We start from the raw sequence: 22364 nt of genomic DNA, 5'->3' as shown, positions 1-22364 counted from the left end.
TGCCTCACAGTTGCTTGCATAATTAATTCAAAAATCAAGAGGAAATGAAGAATGCCACAAGAAGGTACCAAGAAGAATTACTAAATTTCATTTCAGAAGTGTTTTGATAATTTCTCCCGAAGGGGTTCAAGTTGTAGGAAGGAAGATATATAGGATATATAAAAATATTTGGTACCACCTTTTCCAATACCCAACATAACTCTCACTGTTAGACAACATGAATACTAAGGGAAGTGATACATTTTTTTTACTCCAATCTGAAAAACTCCAATAGTACCTCACATATAGGGACCACAGCTCCCTGACAGGTAAATGCAGAAGAATCACTGCATGAGGAAATTCATCAATACTGCATGAATCTGCAACTATCAGTGAAATCTAGACAACTTAGACACCAGTTACTATTCTGAATAATGTGTGTGTGTGTGTGTGTGTGTGTGTATGTGAGCATGTAAAAACTCACCTCTGTTCTCCTCCTGATCGTCCTGAGTCTCTAACTGGCAGCTGTGAGGGAGGCTTTCCATTGCAAGACTTAATCAACACACTGGTCAGGCTTGGGAGGGTCTGGGTCAAGTCATAACCCTTGGTCTGGGTTTACTCCTTCCTTGACACTCCTGATGGACAAGAAATTACTTCCCTGTCAGCTTGATGGCAAAGAAGCAGCGGTATGGGATGAGGGGACAACAAGCAGAGGAGGGCAGTGCACAGCATGCAGGACAAGGCTCAGGGAACAAAGATAAACTTGAAAATCTTGGGAATAATGAAGACTTAAAAAGCCCCCTTATTTCTAAATGAAATGCAATAATTTAATGAGCAAATAGCCTGTTTTCTTTACTTTGAAGTCTGGAAGGAAGTAACATCACTATATGTTAATATGCCAATAAAGTTCCCTGATCCCTGACATAGGTTAATAAAATATGGCTGCGTGAGTAAAATAAATGTGTATGGGAAGGACAGCATAGCTAGAAAACAAGATGTTCAATGTAGAAAGGAGGAAAAAGACAACACACATTGCACTGAGGTGATTAATACAATTCATGAAGATACTCAATGGCAAGACAAAAGAATATGTGATAGTCTAATATTAGGGCATGGGATGAGTTTAATTTTTATAGCAAAGATCTAGAAACCAAGACATACTACAGTAATATGGACAGCATGCCACCAAAGAAACAAGACATTAAACGACTTCCAATTAATGGTTACCTGAATAGCTTGCTAGCAAAGATTGTCCATTCATTTAGAGACCACGAATAGCTTGCTAGCAAAGATTGTCCATTCATTTAGAGAAGTTTTATGCAGGGGAAGGCTGCCCTACAGCCAGTGATGGCAAAGATAATTCATCCAGCTGACCGTCAGATCAAGTTTATTTACTATTTGCTACAGAAGGAAGACATTACAGTGTATTCTTTTTGTGTCACAAATTTATTTAACACTGACATTAGAAGCCTCTCAGGAATATCTCCAAAGGAGCCAACATTTCTGAATTATAGTTCTTAGCTGTTCCAAGAATATCCACAGTAACACCGAAGGGGAATAACAGACATGGCTTTTTCCATATATATATATATATAGGTATAGTTCACCTACCTTATCTGTGGGTTTAGCATTCATGGTTTTGACCAGATGCCTTATCAAAAATATATAAAGTCAAATTTTTTTTATAAAAATGAACAGTTGAAATTACTGCGTAGAGAACTGACAGCTAAATACATACAAGAGGCACCGACAGGCTGATGCTGCTGAGTTACAGCATACCCTAGGCCTAACAACCCTCAATCCAGCAGTATTGGTGGATACTAATTTAGCATGAACAGAGACTGCCACTGATATGAATGTCATGTGAAAGCTCTTTCAGGTTCCTTTCAATATCTGATTGGGTAATGTTGCAAAATTACAGAGAAGTAGCCTTTGGGTCTGGTAACAATTAGGAGATGCATGCAAGCTACTCCATCATGAAGAATGTGCTTATAACTTGCCTTTGCCTTCTGCTCCACCAGGCACTTAAAACTGATGAGGAAGTTGACAAGGTCAGACATCCCAAAGGTGTACCTGAGTGCTGTCTGCATCATCCAGCTTCAGCAGTATACTACTGCTGCAAGCAGCTACTCCCCAGTCACTGTGTTGCCCTTGGAATCAGCAGCATCAAATAGGGCCACCTCAGGCACCTCCTCATGTGTTGTCTCCTTCTCCTCCGTGATTATCACCACAGACGTTCTATCTGCGGGGCTCTAGCTGCCATCAACCTCTATCCTTTTATCTGGGGCTAGCTGTGAACCATCACATCATGGCCTCGTCTATCTCTTCTCCTCCGGTTATGTCATCTCCTCTAGGATGGCAGGCTACTCCTTCACTGCAGGTGTTGCTGGTGTAATGCATGGTGGTGCTCTGGTGACAGTTTGGGAAGCAGAGGCCCCTAGAAATTCACCAGTCATGCAGAGCAGCAACAGTTCCAATAGAGGTGGATGGCACTGCAGTTAGGGCACAGCAGCTCAGGACACTCCACCAACCCAAGCGCAGCAGACAGCGAATCCACCCAGCAACCAAGGCCCAGCCAGACGGGGAAGGGTGCCTGCCATGACACCCAGACTTGACAGTGGTGAGTTAGAATCCTTGGCCCATGCTGCATGTGCACAACCCTGCTGCTGAGACAGAACAATGCAACAACACCACGCCGAGGGGCAGGTGTGCAAGATGCAGTTTAGTGTATGCCCACGACTTTACTTACACTATAAGAGGCTGCCACTCTTGTTAGCCAAACACAAGCTGATCAGGATCCTAGTCACAGAAAAATATTCAGCTGTGCATTAGACCAAAATATGGCCTTCTCTGGACACTGATACAAAACAGATCATTAACCAAGAAGGACTGGCCTTCTATGGGTAGCTTCTGAACTCCCTCAACTTTACATTGCTTTAATTCTCCTCTGTGTGCTCTACCTTCCCAACTGCTTTCTTGTCAGCATCTTTCCATTCCCTGCCAAATAGCATCTCATTTTTTCTTTCCACTTCCTCTCACTTTTCCTGTTACTCTTGCCAAATATGTTATTATGGCCATTAACAAAGCCTTTAGTCCCTATTCCCTCTATTGCTGTGTGGTAGTCTCAGAGAGAGTGTACAAGCTAACTATTGCCACACTCTCAGCCTTTCAGTCTTTAATGAAATCAGTGTTTCATGAGTGGGGTAGTGGCAGGTTCACCACCGCCACTGGCATCAAGAGAGTATGTAATTACTGCCATACTGTCAGTTCTTAGGGTCTGTATGAAACCGAATGCAAATGGCAAGTGATGTGGCTTCCATTAGCTTGCAATTTTCTCAGGGAGGTTATTCAAACACTGTTTTGGGGGTTGTGGCTTGGCAACAAAGGGGTTCAAATTGCCTCGCCCGGCTTGTCACTTCCAAGGGGCGATTTTGTAACCAACTCAGCTGCTGCGCCTCCTTCCACAACTCTACCTTCTCTGTATTATTTGTGGTATTGACATTTGCATCTTCTAAAGCAATCAACTGATGACTGCCAACACCCAGTCTTCTCTGGGTTATTTTTGTGCCTTTGCCATTCTTTAGTTTTTTGATATTGTTCATATTAAATTTAGAGACAGCTAACTTTACTGTTGTGGATTATTTTTGACAGTTCTGCCCACTCTGTTTAATCCATTCTAGTTCTGATTTTCTATGAATCTATCAGACCTGTATTTGAAACTACTGGCTGTATTAACATTAATGTAACTACTACTTGATAAGTCCCATTCATCCACGACCAACTTCCACACTAGTTTTTACTATCTCCTTCTTAAACCTAAGAATGTTCATCTTGTGTCTACTGCTACATCTTCTAACAACTTTTTAAGAACATAAGAATGAAAGGAGTCTGCAAGAGGCTGATTGGCCTATAAAAGGCAGCTCCTGTAAACCTAACCCCACCTTCCCTCACTATCCATGAATTTATCCAACCTCTTCTTGAATGTATCTATGGTATTGGGCTATTGGCACCCACGACATGACTGACAACCCTGTTCCACTCATCCACCACGCCACTGGTGAGCCAATTATTGCCCATATCTTTGTTGAATCTGAATTTACCTAAGCTAAAACAGTTGCTACGTGTCCTGCCTGCCTCTTTTACAACCAAAACCCTTTTAACATCCCCTTTATTAAAGCCTAAACTTTAAGTTGGCTACCATGTGTTTGAAGATACCCTAAACTTAATATAAAATAACCTAACAAAACTCCGAACAGATACTATAAGTCTTGACTTATAAAATTCATATGAGCTTCCTTACTAATGAGACTTTCTATACAACAAAGTGAGGTCATTCTTTGTTGATTTATACCACAAGGTGCTGGCTATCATGTGTTTGAAGATACGCTAAACTTAGCCTAACCTAACAAAAACCCAAACATTTACTATAGGTATAGGAAAATTCATATATGCTTCCTTACTAATGAGACTTTCTATACAACAAAGTGATGTCATTCTTTGTTGATTTATACCATAAGGTGCTGGCTATCATGGGTTTGAAGATATCCTAAACTTAACCTAACGTAACCTAACAAAACCCGATAGTTACTATTGGTCCTGACTCAAAAAATTCACATATGCTTCCTTACTAATGAGACTTTCTATATAACAAAGTGAGTACTTATAAGTACTTATCTTCATCCTACTTTATGCATTGAACAATGAAACAAAGTTCTGCACTGTAATAACAAACATAAATGGTTATCAGTCACTTGAGATGTACCTGGTATGCAGCAGTGGCCACAAAGTCTTCCCCATCAGCCACCAACACAGCACTGGACACCAATGGCTCTAGAAAGTCACTAATAGTTTTCAGGTGGCTCAGGAGAACCTCTGTGACTTCATCTGCCATCTGAAAAACAATTTACGATTAGCAATGGTGCAATGGTTAACACGTCTATGGTCAGTTTCATTCCACTGTCTTCTTCTGAGTGTAGATGTGGCAATGCACATCAATAATATACCATACAAGAAAATGAAAGGCAAGCTGCATGAACAATGACCTATCAAAACCTATAATTATTTATCTCATTTCAGATATATAAAAAGACATCTGCCTCTGTAAGTGGAAATAAATGGTATTTCAATTATTCAATGCATGTAAATCACAAAGGTAATATATGCAGTATCCTAGCATCACATTTAATAGTATTTCATGCTACTTTGGATATTACTCATGTGATTTACATCCAATAAATTATTAAAATACCTTTTATTTGCACTTACAGAACTAGATGCCTTTTTATGTACTACCTGATATGAGGCGGTGGATGAGTGGTCAGCATGAAGGTGTGGTGAGCCCAAGGACCTAGTGTAGACTGGGTTCAAGTCCCACCAAAACACACTGATTTTTTAAACCATCGACGAGTGGTGGCAGATTACCCACAATCTTCAATCAACCCTAACTTCAGAGACTTCGGTCAAGAAGAACACTAGGGGGGCAGCATGGGCCAAGCCTAAATAATATCTCACGGCAGCCACTATAAATAAAACTCACCTGTGCCACTAACGGGCTGGGGTCATCGAAGAGACCCCTCAAGATAGCCTACCGGCGCTACAGGCACCACCTAAAAAAATACAATTAAAATAAATGAGGCCTATTGTTTCTTCACATATGATCTGACTTGATCGTTTGATACAAGCTTGTCTCTCCTGTGCTTGTATAGTACATTATCAAATCAAATTGGCAAGTTTGGGTATATAAGAAGTTGTGCGAGTTCTTTAAAAATATAAGCATTCAAATATATTACTGAAGAAAGAGTCTGAATATTTATCACACATAACTAACAATATCAGGTATATGAATTTTCATACAATTATGACCTATAATGCATATGCGCCACAGCTCTCAAAATTCATGCTTTGTGGATGGACAGATGAAATGAAACCGGCTATAACTGTAGCTAATGACTCTTTACCTGTTCAGAGGAAACCCCGAGGATGGCGTCATAGATTGGGCGAGGTAACGTGGCCCCCAGGCAAATGCCCCCAATGATTCATTGATTGATAAATAGAATTCATGTTTTACCATGTTTACAAATATAATGAAGCTAGGTCATGCTTGTGGAACCTTTACTGTGATTGCAGTGCGGTAGAATAACTGGAGACCCAAGAATGATCAGGAACCTAAGTGGTGCACATGTGCTGGGAAGCTGACATATCAACTGCCCCCATCAGCAATGTCAACATTGAGATCTCTAGCAGTGAAAATCAAACAGTGAAGCTTTCTGGTCCAGGGTTGGGCAAACACTAAAATAATACTGCTGATAGCTAACAAGAAAGTGATGGGTTATCAATGGCAGTCAAGATTCTCATAAGTAACTGTTCTGAGTACGGAAATGATAGAATAAATAAACTGAAAGATAATACAGATGTGGGGAAAGTTTGCTCGAAATATGAAAGCAAAGATGAAATAAGTATATGAGTTTAGGGGCCCAGTGAAAGAGGGTGGCATACACTCCCCCACCACTTCACTAGAATACCTGGCTGAGTGAGGGATGGGCATACGGCATGCCACTCATGAGGGAGGCAGTGGGAATCAGGATGGCTTGGGAGATGCAGCAGGGTGCCAGACCTGGTGCAGTCACCAATGAATGAGACTTGTGGCTGGCATCTTGCTGGCTGCCGCGACATGCACCCTATGCAGGTCCACGATTATTCTGCTCTAGTAACATGTTACAGGCTTTTTATTCAGTACCATGTCACTCTTAATCAGCTTCCTTTGCTGTAAAATAAAAGGTCAGTTTAGTTAGGTAGTATGGTTCAAACATGGCTTGGTGTGGAGTTAGGTTTAGTTTTTAACTAAACCTAACTCCATACTAAGTTCAATATGATCAGGGAGGGAGAAGACTGAGAGTCCTAATACTCAGCAGCCAGGTGGATGGCTGTCTTCCAGATCTCTGACCTCCTTAACATGCAGTGTGTCCTCTCTTACAATTAGTGTACCAGCTTAAACTGGTTATGTGAAAAGAATATTCTAAATAAAGCAAAATTAGAGGACTGACACCAGGGATAGGCACTCCGCTGAACTCACTGAGTCTGAACTCCTATCTTAAACTATGAACAGTTGTGATGACTCTTCATAAACTTAAGAAAAGATAAATGACTTCTTACTGCAGCAAAGGAACAACACAAAATATTCATGGAAAAAGAAGTACCAATGGCTGATACCCATAACTTGTCCCCAATTGTAAACTTTTTGAAGGATATGGTTCTTCTTATTTTAAGTGAAAGAATTACGTAATTGAAATCTTACTCAATCCAAGACTGATTGATGGGTACGTTTCTATCAATTTGCGATGCATATATATGGGGTTCAAAACGCATAGACTAATGAGATCTAACTAGGGTGAGAAGTACCACAGTGAGATGGGCAACTCTCTGAACATATACCGTAGTATGACATTTATATTCGATGGCTGTTGAAATTCAGGAATCCTTGTGCATTTTATTAAATACCAAACAGTACTATAAGCATTAACGAGTGTAAATAAACATAACTGGCCCACTTTCTCAATCGTGGTCTTCATGGTAGATGAGGAGGAGCTGCAACATAAAAAAAAAAAAGGAAACTTGAGCTTCAGCTACTGGAGGAACAAATCCAAGCGCAAAGAGCAGTTAGGATGGCAATGGAAAAAATTGCACAAGTGTGTGATAAGTGGAGCCAAAATACAAAATAAATATGATAAATAAATATGATTGCTTAAACTTGTCTTTCTATTAAATTCCTCTACTTACACAGTTTTTTCTGGCACGATTGTACATCGAAGTTCCTCACAGTTCAACACTGAAAAAAAAAGACATAGCTAAAATAAGATTTTGTAGGGCAAGTGATTGCTAAAATTACAAGGAAATGATTCAATTATACTACACATTATTGAATACTAGTACTTCCCAAATGTACAACAGTGGTTTTAGCATGATTGTTAGTTTGGTAATTAAAATTCCAGTGTCTCTCCTGTCTCGCAAATTATGAAGTGAATATATTTTCTTGGTATATTTGTGTGTTTTGAATGATTCTGCTAACCTTTGTTTTCACAACTAATTTTTTTCAATTTTAAGCTAATGAAAAGGGTTGCCGCGCATCATGTTTCGGCGTGTTTTCTAATACTAATAACCTACGGAAGACATTTGACTATAATCTATCGGAAGACCTAGCCTAGGTTAGAGTCAAATGTCATTGGAGACCATTTTCCATGGTGCACTTGGCCCAAGGCTCGGTAATGCGCCGGGACACAGGCTGAGCCGTCGCCCATAAAAATCTCTAATTAAAAAAAAATCAGTAACGGCGTTTCTAGCAGTTTATAGGGGTAAGAAATTTATAGAATGGTGAGAACTAACCCAGTATGAGGGTGAGAAATGCAACAGTGAGACAGGGAACACACTGTAATAATACCATTAGTTTTGGGGTTTAAAATTAGTTCCATTAATATAACTTACTTGAAATAGCGTCTGACAAACTGGTCCCTGTACACGCAATCCATCACGGTCTTGACCTGCAGGGAGCTCGGCATGACCACCATTGTTGTCATTTTCCTCTCCGGCAGCCATCTGGATGTTGTCCTCTGCTTGTGGTTGGCCATGTTCTTCACCACCCTCCAAAAGTATTTGAATATTTCTGTCTTTGCATATGTTGTGCAACATAGCACAGACAAAAATAATCTTACATACTTTCCCCGGGGGAGTTACACGAATTTCACTGTGGAGAACATGAAATCTTCGCTTCCACTGGCCAATTCCTCTCTCCACAATACTCCGTGTTTTCTTGTGAGCTCTGAAAAGTAGAAATAAAATTCTTTTACATAATACTGTTTAGGTTAGATTGCTGAAAGTTGTAACACTGCGAGACTGGCAAGAGTGCCCGATTTTGCATTCCCCCACCTAAAATCACAAACTCCCATTAGGTCCCCATGTTTGTTATTCTTAGGGAAACTGGAAATCAAAATAGGGTGTGGGGTCATAAACTGCAAATTTGCCAGGCAAATATTTTGTTTGTAATATACGTTGTTTATCCAAATCATATCAAGAAGCTATTGCAGTTCATCATATAGTTTTACGAAATGCAGATTATTTCATATCTTACCTATTGTAGGCTAGCTGGTATTCATGCTGAGGTCGCAGATATGGTGTCAGCAGCCAAGTTTTGTTACCGTACCCACTATCCCCAAGCAGATGGCATCCAGCTGGAACAGCACGAGTCTCGAACATCCTCTTGAGCCCACTTTCATTCAAAATGCGTGCATCATGAACTGAGCCTGGCCACTTCGCTTCTAAGTCAGTAATCTTGTATTTGGCATCGAAAACCACCTGCACATTTATACTATGGTATTTCTTGCGGTTTACATATTCTGCCTCAAACTGTCTTGGTCTCATAATTCTGATGTGAGTTCCATCAATAACACCAACCACTTCAGGAAAGCCAGCAACGTCCCTGAATTCTGTCTTTTTTTGCTGGAGATCTTGATTGGCGGGAAACTTTATAAATCTTTTCAGTATGTGTGGGGCACTTAGGGCGTCCAGTGTTTCCGTGATGACCCTGCTCACTGTCTGTTGGGACACTCCCAAGTCATCACCATTACAGAGCTGCATTTTCCCCGTCGCTAGGTACCTTAAGGTTATTAAAACTTTATGCTCGGGAGTGAGAGCCTTGTTGGTCGCCGTTGGTCTCAGTAACACGGGCCTCACCAAGTCTGTCACAAAAACAATGCCAGCACGATCAAGTCGGTACCTTCTGATCAGTTCTGTATCACTCAGTTCATTCAGGACGTCTCTCCTTTCCCTTGGCTGACGTACACGGGCTTGTTGTTGTTGTCCAGCCATGATGCCTTGATCTTGATCTTAACCTTCATGTACATGTGACCCGTTGAAGAGTCAGTCCTTTGTACCTATGAAAATTTCATAAGCTCGTATGACACCTCTCGCGCTGTCTTACCATATGAATTTTTCTTAACGCTTATGAATTTTTCTTAAGGCTTATGAACTGCTTATGAAATATTTATGAAAAATATCCGCCATTTTGAAGGTTTATGAAAAATTCATAGCGCTATGAACTTTTATAAGTACCGGCCTCACTGAGAAAGAAAGAGAAATGAAGGAAACGAGGGAAAAGGTGTACGGGAAAAGAAAGACAGAGAAAGAGAAGAAAAGAAGGCAAAGATGTGAGACGCCATGAGGGAGACACGAGCGGACTATCAACCTTCCTGCCTGCTGCCCCTCTTCCCCCCTTGTACCTGCTGAATCTCTTGCCTCCCTGCTGTTCCTTCCTTCGCTTCATGGTCTCGCCTCCTCCCTCCTGCCGCCCTGCTCCTCGGCCTGCACGGACATCAAAACACACCTTGTCAAATTGTCGTACTCAGCCTATAATATTTACCGATTTCCTACCCAAAAACTGTCTCTTGGGCCCCAATAACGAGATTAATTTGTATTTATCGTTAAAACGCGACACCAAAAGTTGGATGTAAACAATCAGCAGGTGTTGTGCCAAAATTTTCCCCATCCGAAATCGTCCCACTTCTACTACTACTGATTACTGGGTCATTTTTAGTTACATTACACCACACAGACACCAGAGAAACACTTTTTGACAATACTAAATTATATTGAAAACGTACGTACCCAAACAAGACAAAATCAGGTAAAGAATCTTCCGCCTGGGAATATTTGGACGCCTGCGCCCCGGGCGATTTCGACACAACACCGGCGGGCAGGGGCAATGATTTTTCCTTCGTCACTTTGATTTACTTTATTTCATCATTACTTGAATTTATTTACTTTCATTTCAGTAGAATAGAGCTTTATTAAATTCACTGAAGATATTATTTCAAGGTAGGTGGGCTACACATAAATTAAATTACTTCAATCAACTTTGTGCCAAATTCATATGAATGTTCGAAAAAATAAATGTAGGCCTATGGGATGGCAGTGAAGAACAAAACATAAATGGTGTGTTTTTTAAGCGCTATTTGACTATAGCATAACATTCCCCATTAACATAACATTCCCATTAGCTATAACATATTATTCCCTATTAACATAGAACATTTCCCATTAGCATATCTCCACATTAACATAACAGTCCCACATAACACTCCCTATTAACATAACAGTCCTACATAACATGTACACTCCCCATTAACATAACATTCTCCATTTACATAACATTTCCCATTAACATAACATGCCCCATTAACATAACTCCCCATTAACATAGCATTTCCCATTACATAACACAACATTCCACATTAACATAACACAACATTCCCCATTAACATATCAATCCCCATTAACATAACACAACATTCCCCATTAACATAACATAACATTCCCCATTAACATAACACAACATTCCCCATTAACATAACACAACATTCCCCATTAACATAACATAACATTCCCCATTAACATAACACAACATTCCCCATTAACATAACATAACATTCCCCATTAACATAACATAACATTCCCCATTAACATAACACAACATTCCCCATTAACATAACACAACATTCCCCATTAACATAACATAACATTCCCCATTAACATAACACAACATTCCACATTAACATAACACAACATTCCCCATTAACATAACATAACATTCCCCATTAACATAACACAACATTCCCCATTAACATAACACAACATTCCCCATTAACATAACACAACATTCCCCATTAACATAACATAACATTCCCCATTAACATAACACAACATTCCCCATTAACATAGCATAACATTCCCCATCAACATAACACAACATTCCCCATTAACATAACACAACATTCCCCATTAACATAACATAACATTCCCCATCAACATAACACAACATCCCCATTAACATAACACAACATTACCCATTAACATAACACAACATTCCCCATTAACATAACACAACAGTCCCCATTAACATAACACAACATTCCCCATTAACATAACATAACATGCCCCATTAACATAACACAACATTCCCCATTAACATAACACAACATTCCCCATTAACATAACACAACATTCCCCATTAACATAACACAACATTACCCATTAACATAACATAACATGCCCCATTAACATAACACAACATTCCCCATTAACATAACACAACATTACCCATTAACATAACACAACATTCCCCATTAACATAACACAACATTCCACATTAACATAACATAACATGCCCCATTAACATAACACAACATTCCCCATTAACATAACATAACATGCCCCATTAACATAACACAACATTCCCCATTAACATAACACAACATTCCCCATTAACATAACATAACATTCCCCATTAACATAACATAACATGCCCCATTAACATAACACAACATTCCCCATTAACATAACATAACATGCCCCATTAACATAACACAACACTACCCATTAACATAACACAACATGCCCCATTAACATAACACAACATTCCACATTAACATAACATAACATGCCCCATTAACATAACACAACATTCCCCATTAACATAACATAACATGCCCCATTAACATAACACAACATTCCCCATTAACATAACACAACATTCCCCATTAACATAACACAACATTCCCCATTAACATAACACAACATTCCCCATTAACATAACACAGCATTCCCCATTAACATAACACAACATTCCCCATTAACATAACACAACATTCCCCATTAACATAACACAACATTCCCCATTAACATAACACAACATTCCCCATTAACATAACACAACATTTCCCATTAACATAACACAACATTCTCCATTAACATAACACAACATGCCCCATTAACATAACACAACCTTCCCCGGTTAAGATTTGTTTTAGGACCGTGCCAATATCTCATTACCTACCTTATGAAACATCACTATCTCTTCATATATCTTTTCTACAAACCTTCAACAGTCATGGAAACGCTTTCAAAATCCAATTCAAGGACTTTTTTTTACTCTTGAAAATAGGGGATAATGTTTACGAAAGCGCGTCTAATCCTCTGGCGGCGGCCGCGGCGACGGTGCCGCCGGTGTTGCGAGAAATACCTCCTCGCAGAAATAAGTCCCATATACATGTGGGGGCGCAGCTCCCCCGTTAGCAGGTCGTAAAAATCGGTTGGAGTAGTTTAAATATGCTCTCCCACCCTAAACCCTCTGCGAGCTATTTTGCGGCTGCGGCGGCAGCCTCTTGATCATTCAGGGTGGTGGGAATGATTTGGAGAATGTTGGCACGGAAGACACGGTAAGAGAGGTGGTAGAAGCAGTGAAGGCAGTAGAGGGTAAGAATGTGAGAGTGGCAGTGGTTGGGGTTATGAGGCGCCCCAGAGAAGGGGAGAGGTATGAGAGGGTGAGGCAGAGGACGAACATTAGACTCCAAGAGGCACTGCTACAGCTGAAGGTGGAGTGGCTGAGGGGTAAGAAAGGGAATGTTAGCTTTGTAGATTTGGATGGTGTGCTACGGGAAGGGCTGGACTTCACCGTAGATGGGGTCCACCTAAACCAGTCAGGACTCGACAGGATGGGCAGGAGGCTGAGGGAGTGGAGGAATGCTAGGTCCGTCCAGTGTGTGGATGCTTGAGGCACTAGAGAGCAAGGAAGAGAAACCACCAACCAGACAGTGAAGCGTATGAACTCTATGAACATTGGTTGTATAAATGTGAGAGGATGGGGTACAGGTAAGCTGGATGACATGAGCAGGGAGCCGGATGAGTGGAAGTTTGATCTGGGTGACTAAGACTCACTTAAGGGATGACGTGCGTGTGGATGGGGAAGTGTTTGCGATGACTGGGAAGGGCAGAAAGAAGCAGAACACATGGGGAGGAGGCGTAGCCCTACTCCACAGGAAAAGTAATGGTTTCAGAGTGGAAGAAGTGAATGTAGGGCCCAGTGCTGACTGTGAAGATGTTTTAGCAGTGAAAGTGGAGTGTGTGAATGCCAAGGGTAAGTCTAAGAGGTTGATAGTGATTGTGGTGTACACGACGGTGGAAGGTGAGAGAGCCGTGAGGGAGAACAGAGGGAAGTATGGTGTGGTGAGGAAAGTTGTGAGGGAGGAGGCTATGCCGGAGAGAAAGTTATTGTCATGGGAGATATGAATGGACACGTGGGTGTGCTTGGGAGAGAATGAACCGGAATGGAGAGATGCTGGATGAGTTTGTGGATGAAATGAATCTGGAAAACCTGAATGTGACGATGGCTGAGGGACGTGTGACGTGGAATGCGAGGGATCAGGAGTCTGCTATTGATTGTGTTAGTGAATGGGAGAATGCGTGAGTGTGTGTCTCGTATGTGGATAGATGAGGACGGAATGATTGATGTGGTGTTTGATCACAGTATACTGGTGGTGGAATGTGACCTATATGCTAGGAATGAAAGAGAAGTGAAGAGAGAAAAAAAAGAAATGGAGGTTGAGGGATGTTAGATGGGAAGATTTCCAGGTAGACCTGAGGGAATTAGACTGGATAAATGGAAGTGTGCATGACGTGGATGGAGCCAATAGTGAGTTTGTAGGAAATGTAAGGAGAGCCGCAACTCGACGGATTGGGTATGTGAGTACGAATGGAAGGAAGAGAAAGTACAAGCCATGGTGGAATGGGGAGATCAGGGATGCTAGGAAGGAGCGAAAGAGGCTGAATAAGGTTTGTAGGAGACTGAGGAAAGAGAGACATGAAAACGTTGAGGCAGAGAATGAATATCAGAATACATGGTCAGAGTATGTAAGGCAACAGAGGGTCACTAAATGGAAGATTAGGGAGGCCAAGGTCAGGTGTGAGAGGAGTGTGATTGAGGCTCTGAAAGAAAAAGGCCTAGAAGGTGGGCGTGAATGGTATAAATTCTTGAGGGGTGAGAGTGTGACTGATAGTGAAACCGTGGAGTGCCTGAAAGTAAATGGTGAGGATATCAGGAACACAGATAGAATGAAAGAGTGTATAAAAGGTTTCTGGGAAGAGATTGGAGGGTTGGGTGAAGTTTTTGAGGTGAGAGAGGGATGTGTAACGCTTGAGAGGAAGGATGCGGGTGAGCTGAATGAGAGAATTTGCAGAGAGGAAGTCGAGGTATGTTTGAAGAAGCAGAAGAATTGCAAGGCAGCAGGGCTGGATGAGATCCCGTATGAATTGTATAAGAATGGAGGTGAGGTGGTGATAGACAGGATGACTGAGCTATTCAACTGTGTATGGGAGAATGAGAGAGTGCCTCGGGAATGGAACGAATGCAGAGTGACTCTGATACACAAGGGAGGACATAAGAGTAAGAAAGAGCTGAAGAATTATAGGCCGATAGCCCTGGCGAATACGGTGGGAAAGATTTTCTGTGCTGTGTTGAATGAAAGGCTGTGTAAGTGGATTGAAAGAGAGAGAGTGCTGGGTGAGGAGCAGAATGGTTTTCGCACAGACAGGAGAGCAGAGGACAATATGTATGTGGTAAATGAGATGATAGAGAGGAAAAGGAAGAATGGAAGTCCGTTGTATCTTGGGTTTCTTGATATTGAGAAAGCGTATGATAGAGTGAACAGGAGGTGATGTGCAAGGTACTGGAGAAAGTAGGTTTGAGTGATAAGATAGTGCGAATCATTAGGAGCATGTATGTGGATACAAGAGCCAGGTATAGGTTAGGAGCATTAGAGACAGAGTGGGTGAGGAGTGAAAGAGGTGTTAGGCAGGGCTGCATCCTGTCTCCAACTCTCTTCAGTCTGTACACTGAGGAGTTGGCAGCCAGGATGAGGAGAAAGAATGCAGGAGTAAAAGTGGGAGAAGACAGGGTAAGTGTGCTTCTATATGCAGATGATGTGGTAGTCATGAGTGAGTCAGCGGAGGAACTGCAGGAACTATTAGATGTGGTAAATGAGTATGGGAGAGATTTTGGAGTGAAATATAGTACTGAGAAAAGTCAGATAATGGTTGTGAATGGGGCAGAAGATGAGAGAAATAGGACCTGGAGGCTAGGAGACACAGAGCTAGGGCAAACAGATGCATACAAGTACCTGGGTGTATGGATGAGTCCGAGAGGATGTGAAAGGACAAAGAATGAGAAGATTAGCCTAGTTAATCAATGGGTGGGCCGTCTGGGAAGTGCGGCAAGAATGAGAGCATGTAAGTATGATGTGCTGAGAGAGGTGTGGAAGAGTGTAGCAGTGCCGAGTGTGATGTATGGGATGGAGGTGATTACATGGAGTGAGTTGGAAATGGATAAATTGGAAGTAGGGCAAAATAGGATCTGTAGGTTAGCTTTGAATGCACCAAGGTATGCAGCGGTGGAAGCATTGAGGGGTGATATGGGGTGGAGTACCTTTAGGGAAAGATTTAGGAAGGCTACCCTTAGATACAAAGTCAGACTGGAACGAATGGATGACGCGAGATTGGCACGGAAGGTTTACTTGTGGAGTGTGCATGAGAGCAAATGGATTAAAACTGCATGAGAATGGTTGGTGACAGTGGTATGGTATGCGAGTCAGGTGGGTGAGCAGAGAGGAATGGAGGCGTTTCTTTGAATGGAAGGTGACTGACAGAAATAGTGAGGGCCTAGAATGGAATGTGAGAAAGTGGAAGAAAGAGATAGACAGTGCAGTGAAAGGTGACGGTCTGAGGAGGTGGAAGCATGTGATGGAGCGAAAGACTACTTTGGAATGGTACAGGGAAAAGGAAGCCCCGCAGTGTGTCAGCTGGTATGATGGAAGCCTGGGTGGTGATCTTCTCTTCCAAGCTCGAGCGCAGTGTATGAATGTGAATGCAAGAAACTACAGGTGGTCTGAGTCCCGCAGCAAAGTGTGTCAGATGTGTGACAGGGGTGTGGATGAAACTGTCGTGCATGTGATACTGGTGTGCGGGAGGTACCGGAGAGAAAGGACGGAGATGATGAGGGTGGCACTGAGTGAGATGGGCTGGGATGTGAATGGGAGGATTGCAAGGACAGAGAGGGAATGGATGCTGCTGCTGCTGGGACTGAGTGATGAAGCAAATGATAGAATTATAGAAGCCATGAAGAGTTTTCTGGAAAAGATGTGGTGTGCAAGAAATAGGGAATTGGAAGATTTGTAATGGATACTGCTTGTGTTGTTTTATTTTTACAGGGTGTGCCGATACGAGGGCCTGACTCTCCAACGGGTCACCTGTACAGCAAGAGCAAGAGCAAGAACCGTCGCCGCTGATCGCCGCGGCCGCCGCCAGAGGATGCGACGCGCTTTCGTAAACATTATCCCCTATTTTCAAGAGTAAAAAAAAAGTCCTTGAATTGGATTTTGAAAGCGTTTCCATGACTGTTGAAGGTTTGTAGAAAAGATATATGAAGAGATAGTGATGTTTCATAAAGTAGATAAAGGGATACTGGCACGGTACTAAAACGAATCTTTCCCCATTCCCCATTAACACTCTCTCTTCTTTCCTCCTCCAGCTCTATTTTTAGCTCTCCTTTCCTCTTATGGATGACATTTCTTTCCCAGGTTTTCATTTCCTTTTCCTGTCTTTGCTTCCTCCTTCCACCTTCGTGCGGGTGGCGGGCAGTTTTCACCTGCACCGTCTGAAAGGATACTTAGGCAAAAATCCACGAATTTTATGACTGAATTTCCACGGAAAATTTGCCCAGTGTAAAAATAGGTTGTTTTTTTAAAAGCCTTCACGACCAAGCAACTCCTGTGGTCACATACTGCAGAGCAAGATTGATATGAATGTATAGAACTTGCTGCAAAGAGGAGCGGGTGTGATGAGTGTGTGCGCGAGTGTGTGCCAGTGTGTGTCTATGCGTGTATGTATGTGAGTGTGCTTCTACGGCATACAGCTACTGCGTCGTGTCTTCTACAAGCATATACCACGATTTATCTTCCCCTAAGGTAAAGTATAGAGATGATGAAAGAATGATTCGCTTTCCTCCACGGTTGAGTTCTCTGAAGGGCGCCTCTTTTTCTGTCTGCTGTATTTGTAGGAATTCTCTATTATTTGATATTTTGTTTATTTCTTCCACGCTTTTTTCTTTCTTCCGATTTTCTTTTTCTTTGTTTTTATTCGGAAACTTACTTGCATATTATCTTCACACACACACACACACACACACACACACACACACACGCACGCATTTCTTTCTGCTGATGATGCGGGAAATATATAGAACTAGTGTCTGAGGGTGAAGGGAGGGATGAAAGGGGGGTACTTGGCGTAAACATGTGTGGAAATGTTGTTTACGTGGCGAAAATTAAAAGGAATCGTCTCTCTCTCTCTCTCTCTCTCTCTCTCTCTCTCTCTCTCTCTCCAGTGGGCAGGTCTTCAGGCGAGGTGATGGCGGCGATGCGTGGTAGTCAACAGAGCTATGGAGGCAAGGCCACTCCTTCCCTTCCTTCTCTACGAGATGGCCGGCCGCTGCTTCACTTCCTCGGGCAAGTTTGGGTGATCCAAGTTTTGTTGGAAACTTAACACACACACACACACACACACACACACACACACACACACACACTAATAGATAGTTCGATAGATTAATAAATAGATAAATAGCCGTAATTCACCACTTATCATTTCTTTAGACCTCTTCTATTTAATCTCTTCTATACCTAATTGATTTATCTTTATCCTCTTTTCATGTCGTGTATCAGAGTTGGACTGGGGTGCTTAAGGGGGTCGTGCCATCTAGTGGCTGGAGGGGGCCCGGGCCCATGTAAGCTAAAATATCAAAATATTCATTATTATATGACTTAGCATGGGTTAAGTCCAGGGGCCCACGTACCTTGGGGGACCCATGTGCCATTGGCACACGGGCACATAGGCCAGTCCGACCCTGTCGTGTATCCTTACTTCCCTCTTTCTCTGCTATTATCTATCTAACTACCTGTCTTCCCCACTGTCTGTCTATCCGTTGTTTCTGATATAAGCTATCTGTCTTTTCGTCTGTCTGCCTGTCTGTCCTGCGTTAATCCACTTCCCGTTCTCTTTGCTATTATCTAACTTCCTGTCTTCCCGTCCTTCTATGTGTTGTCTCTTTGCTATAATCTATTTCCCTGTCTTTCCGCCTGTCTCTCTGTCTGCCTTCGTTCCGTGGAGCAGCGTGGACGGCCGGCACAGATGGACCAGCCGAGTAATAGCCACGGTGGCCCTGCTTGTCCTCGTGGCTATTGTTCTCAAGACATACTCCTCTCACTACTCCGAAGAGGTGAGCCAACGATCTCTCTCTCTCTCTCTCTCTCTCTCTCTCTCTCTCTCTCTCTCTCTCTCTCTCAGCAATGTGTTTCTACTTTAAAAAATCTAGTTTGGATGGCTTTAGTGCTGCTGTTTTTATGGTGAGGCCAGTCAGTCGTACTCGCAACACAACTGTCGGGGTGAAAATTATATATCAGATCAGTGCTTATTTATGTTTGGGCTTTCGTGGTGTACACAGTAACCGTCGCACAGTCCGTGAGATAGCCCTACTCTGCTGCGTGCCTCAGTGCTCAGAGATAGTTGACAGTTGACACCTCTCCACCCGAAATTGACCTCTCTTTTGGCCACTCATATATCCTTCTTTTTTATAGGAGAAGTGATTACCGGCAATTTTCTCCCAATTAGTTTTACCCTTGAGCTGCTCCCTTTACTGTAAAAAAAAAATAAAAAAAAAAACACTAATTTGCTTCCTACTCGCATAGCAGAAAGAGTGGAGGTTGACATGTGGTGCTCCCGGCAGATGGACATGGAGGTCCTGAGGCAGCAGATGGCGGGGCGCAGTGCACGTGTGGCGAGAGCATGTCAGCGGCACAGCGACACCCTCCTGCAGCAGTACTCGTAGGTGTCTCCAAGGCTCTCAAACACACTGTTCTGACTTTCTTTCTTGGTTGATATCCTCTTTTGTGCTTTTTATGCTTTTATGGTTAAAACTAATGCAGTTTTTTCCGTGTAGGAGGTGGCAGGGGACGGCGGCCAAGTGGGCGGCGGTGAATCGTAGTCTTGTAACCAACCCTGACCTGCTGGTGAATCGCGATCAAAGACTCATCTGGTGCAAGGTGGGTGTTGCCTTCATTGTCATCCCTAACCCGTCTGGACCCATGTCCGTTGAGGCCGCAAGGTCTTTTTTTTAAGAGACAGAGGCCAATGCGAGGAGGTGTGGTCTTGGCTCGGCTCCTTGCCTTCAGCTGCTCCGGGACTCCACTCACCGATACGTGCACCGTGCATGGTCTTATTCCTCTTAGCTTTCTTTTCACGTCCCCCACTTTTCTAAATCCCTTCAGTATCACGTATTGATTCTAACACATCACTTATTTTCATGTAACTTCTCCCATTATAGTTACAATTAACAAAACAATCAACAAATAACAATCAACGAAAAAGTAATTCAGTGTATAGAACATTTTTTTACGGTATGCTCCTATATTTATTTCCCTTGCGTCATGGTTACGGTCCTAGAAACGTACACACAAAAAACGAGATGATATATTTGCCAGCAGCAGTAACATAGCTCACCAAGCTCTTCATCCTCCCTTGTGGGCTGGTCGATAAATGGATACCTGGTGAAAGCTGTGGTGATCCAGACACACTGGCCCTGTGTCCGGAAAAATGTGTTCTTACCTATGAGACGTTCAAAAGGGACAAATGTGACGGATATGAGCACCGCGGCCACGCGCAGCTATGGTGTATGCCTCCAACTCTACTCTTACCAGTAACATCAAAGTTCGAATTTCTTCTGCATTCTGCTTTAGCATTGTTAGGTAACAACAATGATTATCATTATAATTATTTTCCATTATCTCAATCTATAACTTTTATTCTTTGTGGAATATTTACCTTTCCAACTCTTGGAAAAACAAGTGCCGCTAGTTTTCATTCACCTGGTTTATCTGTTTATTTAGTTTGATTATGATGTTCTTTAGGTTCCAAAAGTGGCGTCCACCGCGCTGGTCCACGGACTCATGCGGGTGCTGGGGCGGAGCGACCTCATAGAGTCCCAGGCGCGGGGTCACCTCCACATGAGCATCCGCAACATGATGCCGCACCCCTCGCCGCACGAGGACCTCTCAGCCTTCACTGCCTTCATGGCCGTCAGGCATCCTTTCCAGAGGATTCTCTCTGCTTACAGGTTAGATTTTTATTGATTAGTCATCAAATCACGTTATCAATGCTATTACAGCGCCTGGCAGCAATTATCCTGTCAGCCAATGAGCGGCAACTTAATAGTCCTATATAAATCTCTATTAGTATCTTCAGGCGACAGAATGTTTACAAAAAAAAAACTATCATTACCACTGTTATATTTTAATTTAAAAAATATGATTACAATCTCGTTATAAGATGAAGATCTTCAGTTTTCGACACTAGCATTCTCTCCTAACAGGGACAAGTTGATGAACCGGTGGGAGAAATTTCAGTTTAATAAATTTCAAAATGAATACGCCAAAGCCATCATCCGGGAGTACAGGCGACACCCGCAGAGCAAACAGTACGAGGACGTGCCCACCTTTGGGGAGTTTGTGGATTACCTGATCGCCACCCCGGTCTGGAAATACAACGAGCACTGGCTGCCCTACTACCTGACCTGCACGCCATGCCACTACCGCTACGACATCATCATGCATTTGGATTCTTTGTCACAAGACGGAAAGTATCTTGCGCACGTCACGGGGCTTCACGAGCTGCTCCCCAGGCTCATACACGCCACCGTCAACACCTCACACACCCATTCTAAGCGCGGGAAAAATGCAGGGAAGTTACAATCAACTGACGATCAAGCACAATTTCTAACTGACTATCAAGTCCAATTTCTTGAACGTAGTATTCAATCCGGCGGAACGGAAGCATCCACAGAATCAAAGTTCTTTTCCGAACTTAGCATGCAACAATTGATGAAGTTACATTCTGTTTATAGGATAGACTTTGACATGTTCAAATTTGACATTAGTCCTTATGATAGTTATGTAACACACCATTAACATTCATATGTTGGGTATAGCTTTCAAATCACTTCTTAAGGTATTATGGTAAATGTTGTAGGTATGCAATAATCACTCAACAATAATAACAATAAAAAAAAACATTATCCCTTCTAAACAAAACAAAAAAAACTTCCAGTCATATAAATGCTGCTTGGAGTCATTTTGCACATTTTTTTTTTATATATGTAATAAACAAAAACACGGACACCAAATAAAAAAGACATGAACAGTGCCAGCAGTCGCACACGCAGTCATGGCGGAGTTTTGAGGTGACAGGCCAGAAAACCAAAAATGTAGCGGTAAAAGGAGAAGTTAGGGCATGCGCTATAGCTGCGCTTGGCCCCGGTGCTCATCTCCGCCTGCTGTAAGAGTAACCAGTGTGCCATCCGGATTAGCATAGTTTACCTTCCCAAAGTCTCTCCAGGTAACCAGTGTCAAAGGTGTGTGTGTGTGTGTGCGTGTGTGTGTGTGTGAGAGAGAGAGCGTGTG

General features: G+C 42.3%; 2 protein-coding genes and 1 long non-coding RNA gene across 4 annotated transcripts; 1 reads left to right on the top strand and 2 right to left on the bottom strand.

The window, feature by feature from the left end:
• Positions 1–1349: 1349 nt before the first annotated feature.
• Positions 1350–7829, bottom strand: LOC127000377 (uncharacterized). Of its 2 annotated transcripts, XR_007753948.1 has the most exons (4): positions 7756–7829; positions 6501–6742; positions 5516–5585; positions 1350–4870 (listed from the first exon to the last, which is right to left on the bottom strand). It is a non-coding gene; the product is annotated as an uncharacterized LOC127000377 (long non-coding RNA). The 2 variants fall into 2 exon arrangements; XR_007753947.1 differs by lacking the exon at positions 5516–5585 and having other exon boundaries at positions 7756–7828.
• Positions 7830–8127: 298 nt separating this feature from the next.
• Positions 8128–10193, bottom strand: LOC127000182 (putative nuclease HARBI1). Its single transcript, XM_050863575.1, has 3 exons — positions 9101–10193; positions 8514–8791; positions 8128–8135 (listed from the first exon to the last, which is right to left on the bottom strand). Exons 1-3 carry the CDS (start codon positions 9835–9837, stop codon positions 8128–8130), a joined length of 1023 nt encoding a protein of 340 aa, XP_050719532.1. The 5' UTR covers positions 9838–10193.
• Positions 10194–19028: 8835 nt separating this feature from the next.
• LOC127000461 (carbohydrate sulfotransferase 11-like) lies at positions 19029–21940 on the top strand. Its single transcript, XM_050864184.1, has 5 exons — positions 19029–19129; positions 19637–19734; positions 19850–19952; positions 20817–21022; positions 21278–21940. Exons 2-5 carry the CDS (start codon positions 19637–19639, stop codon positions 21870–21872), a joined length of 1002 nt encoding a protein of 333 aa, XP_050720141.1. The 5' UTR covers positions 19029–19129; the 3' UTR covers positions 21873–21940.
• Positions 21941–22364: the final 424 nt, after the last annotated feature.

This window comes from Eriocheir sinensis, chromosome 18 (genome assembly GCF_024679095.1).
Source record: "Eriocheir sinensis breed Jianghai 21 chromosome 18, ASM2467909v1, whole genome shotgun sequence".
Lineage (NCBI taxonomy): Eukaryota > Metazoa > Arthropoda > Malacostraca > Decapoda > Varunidae > Eriocheir > Eriocheir sinensis.
The sequence above is the reverse complement of the archived record's forward strand: the minus strand, read 5'-3'. Positions and strand labels throughout refer to the sequence as shown.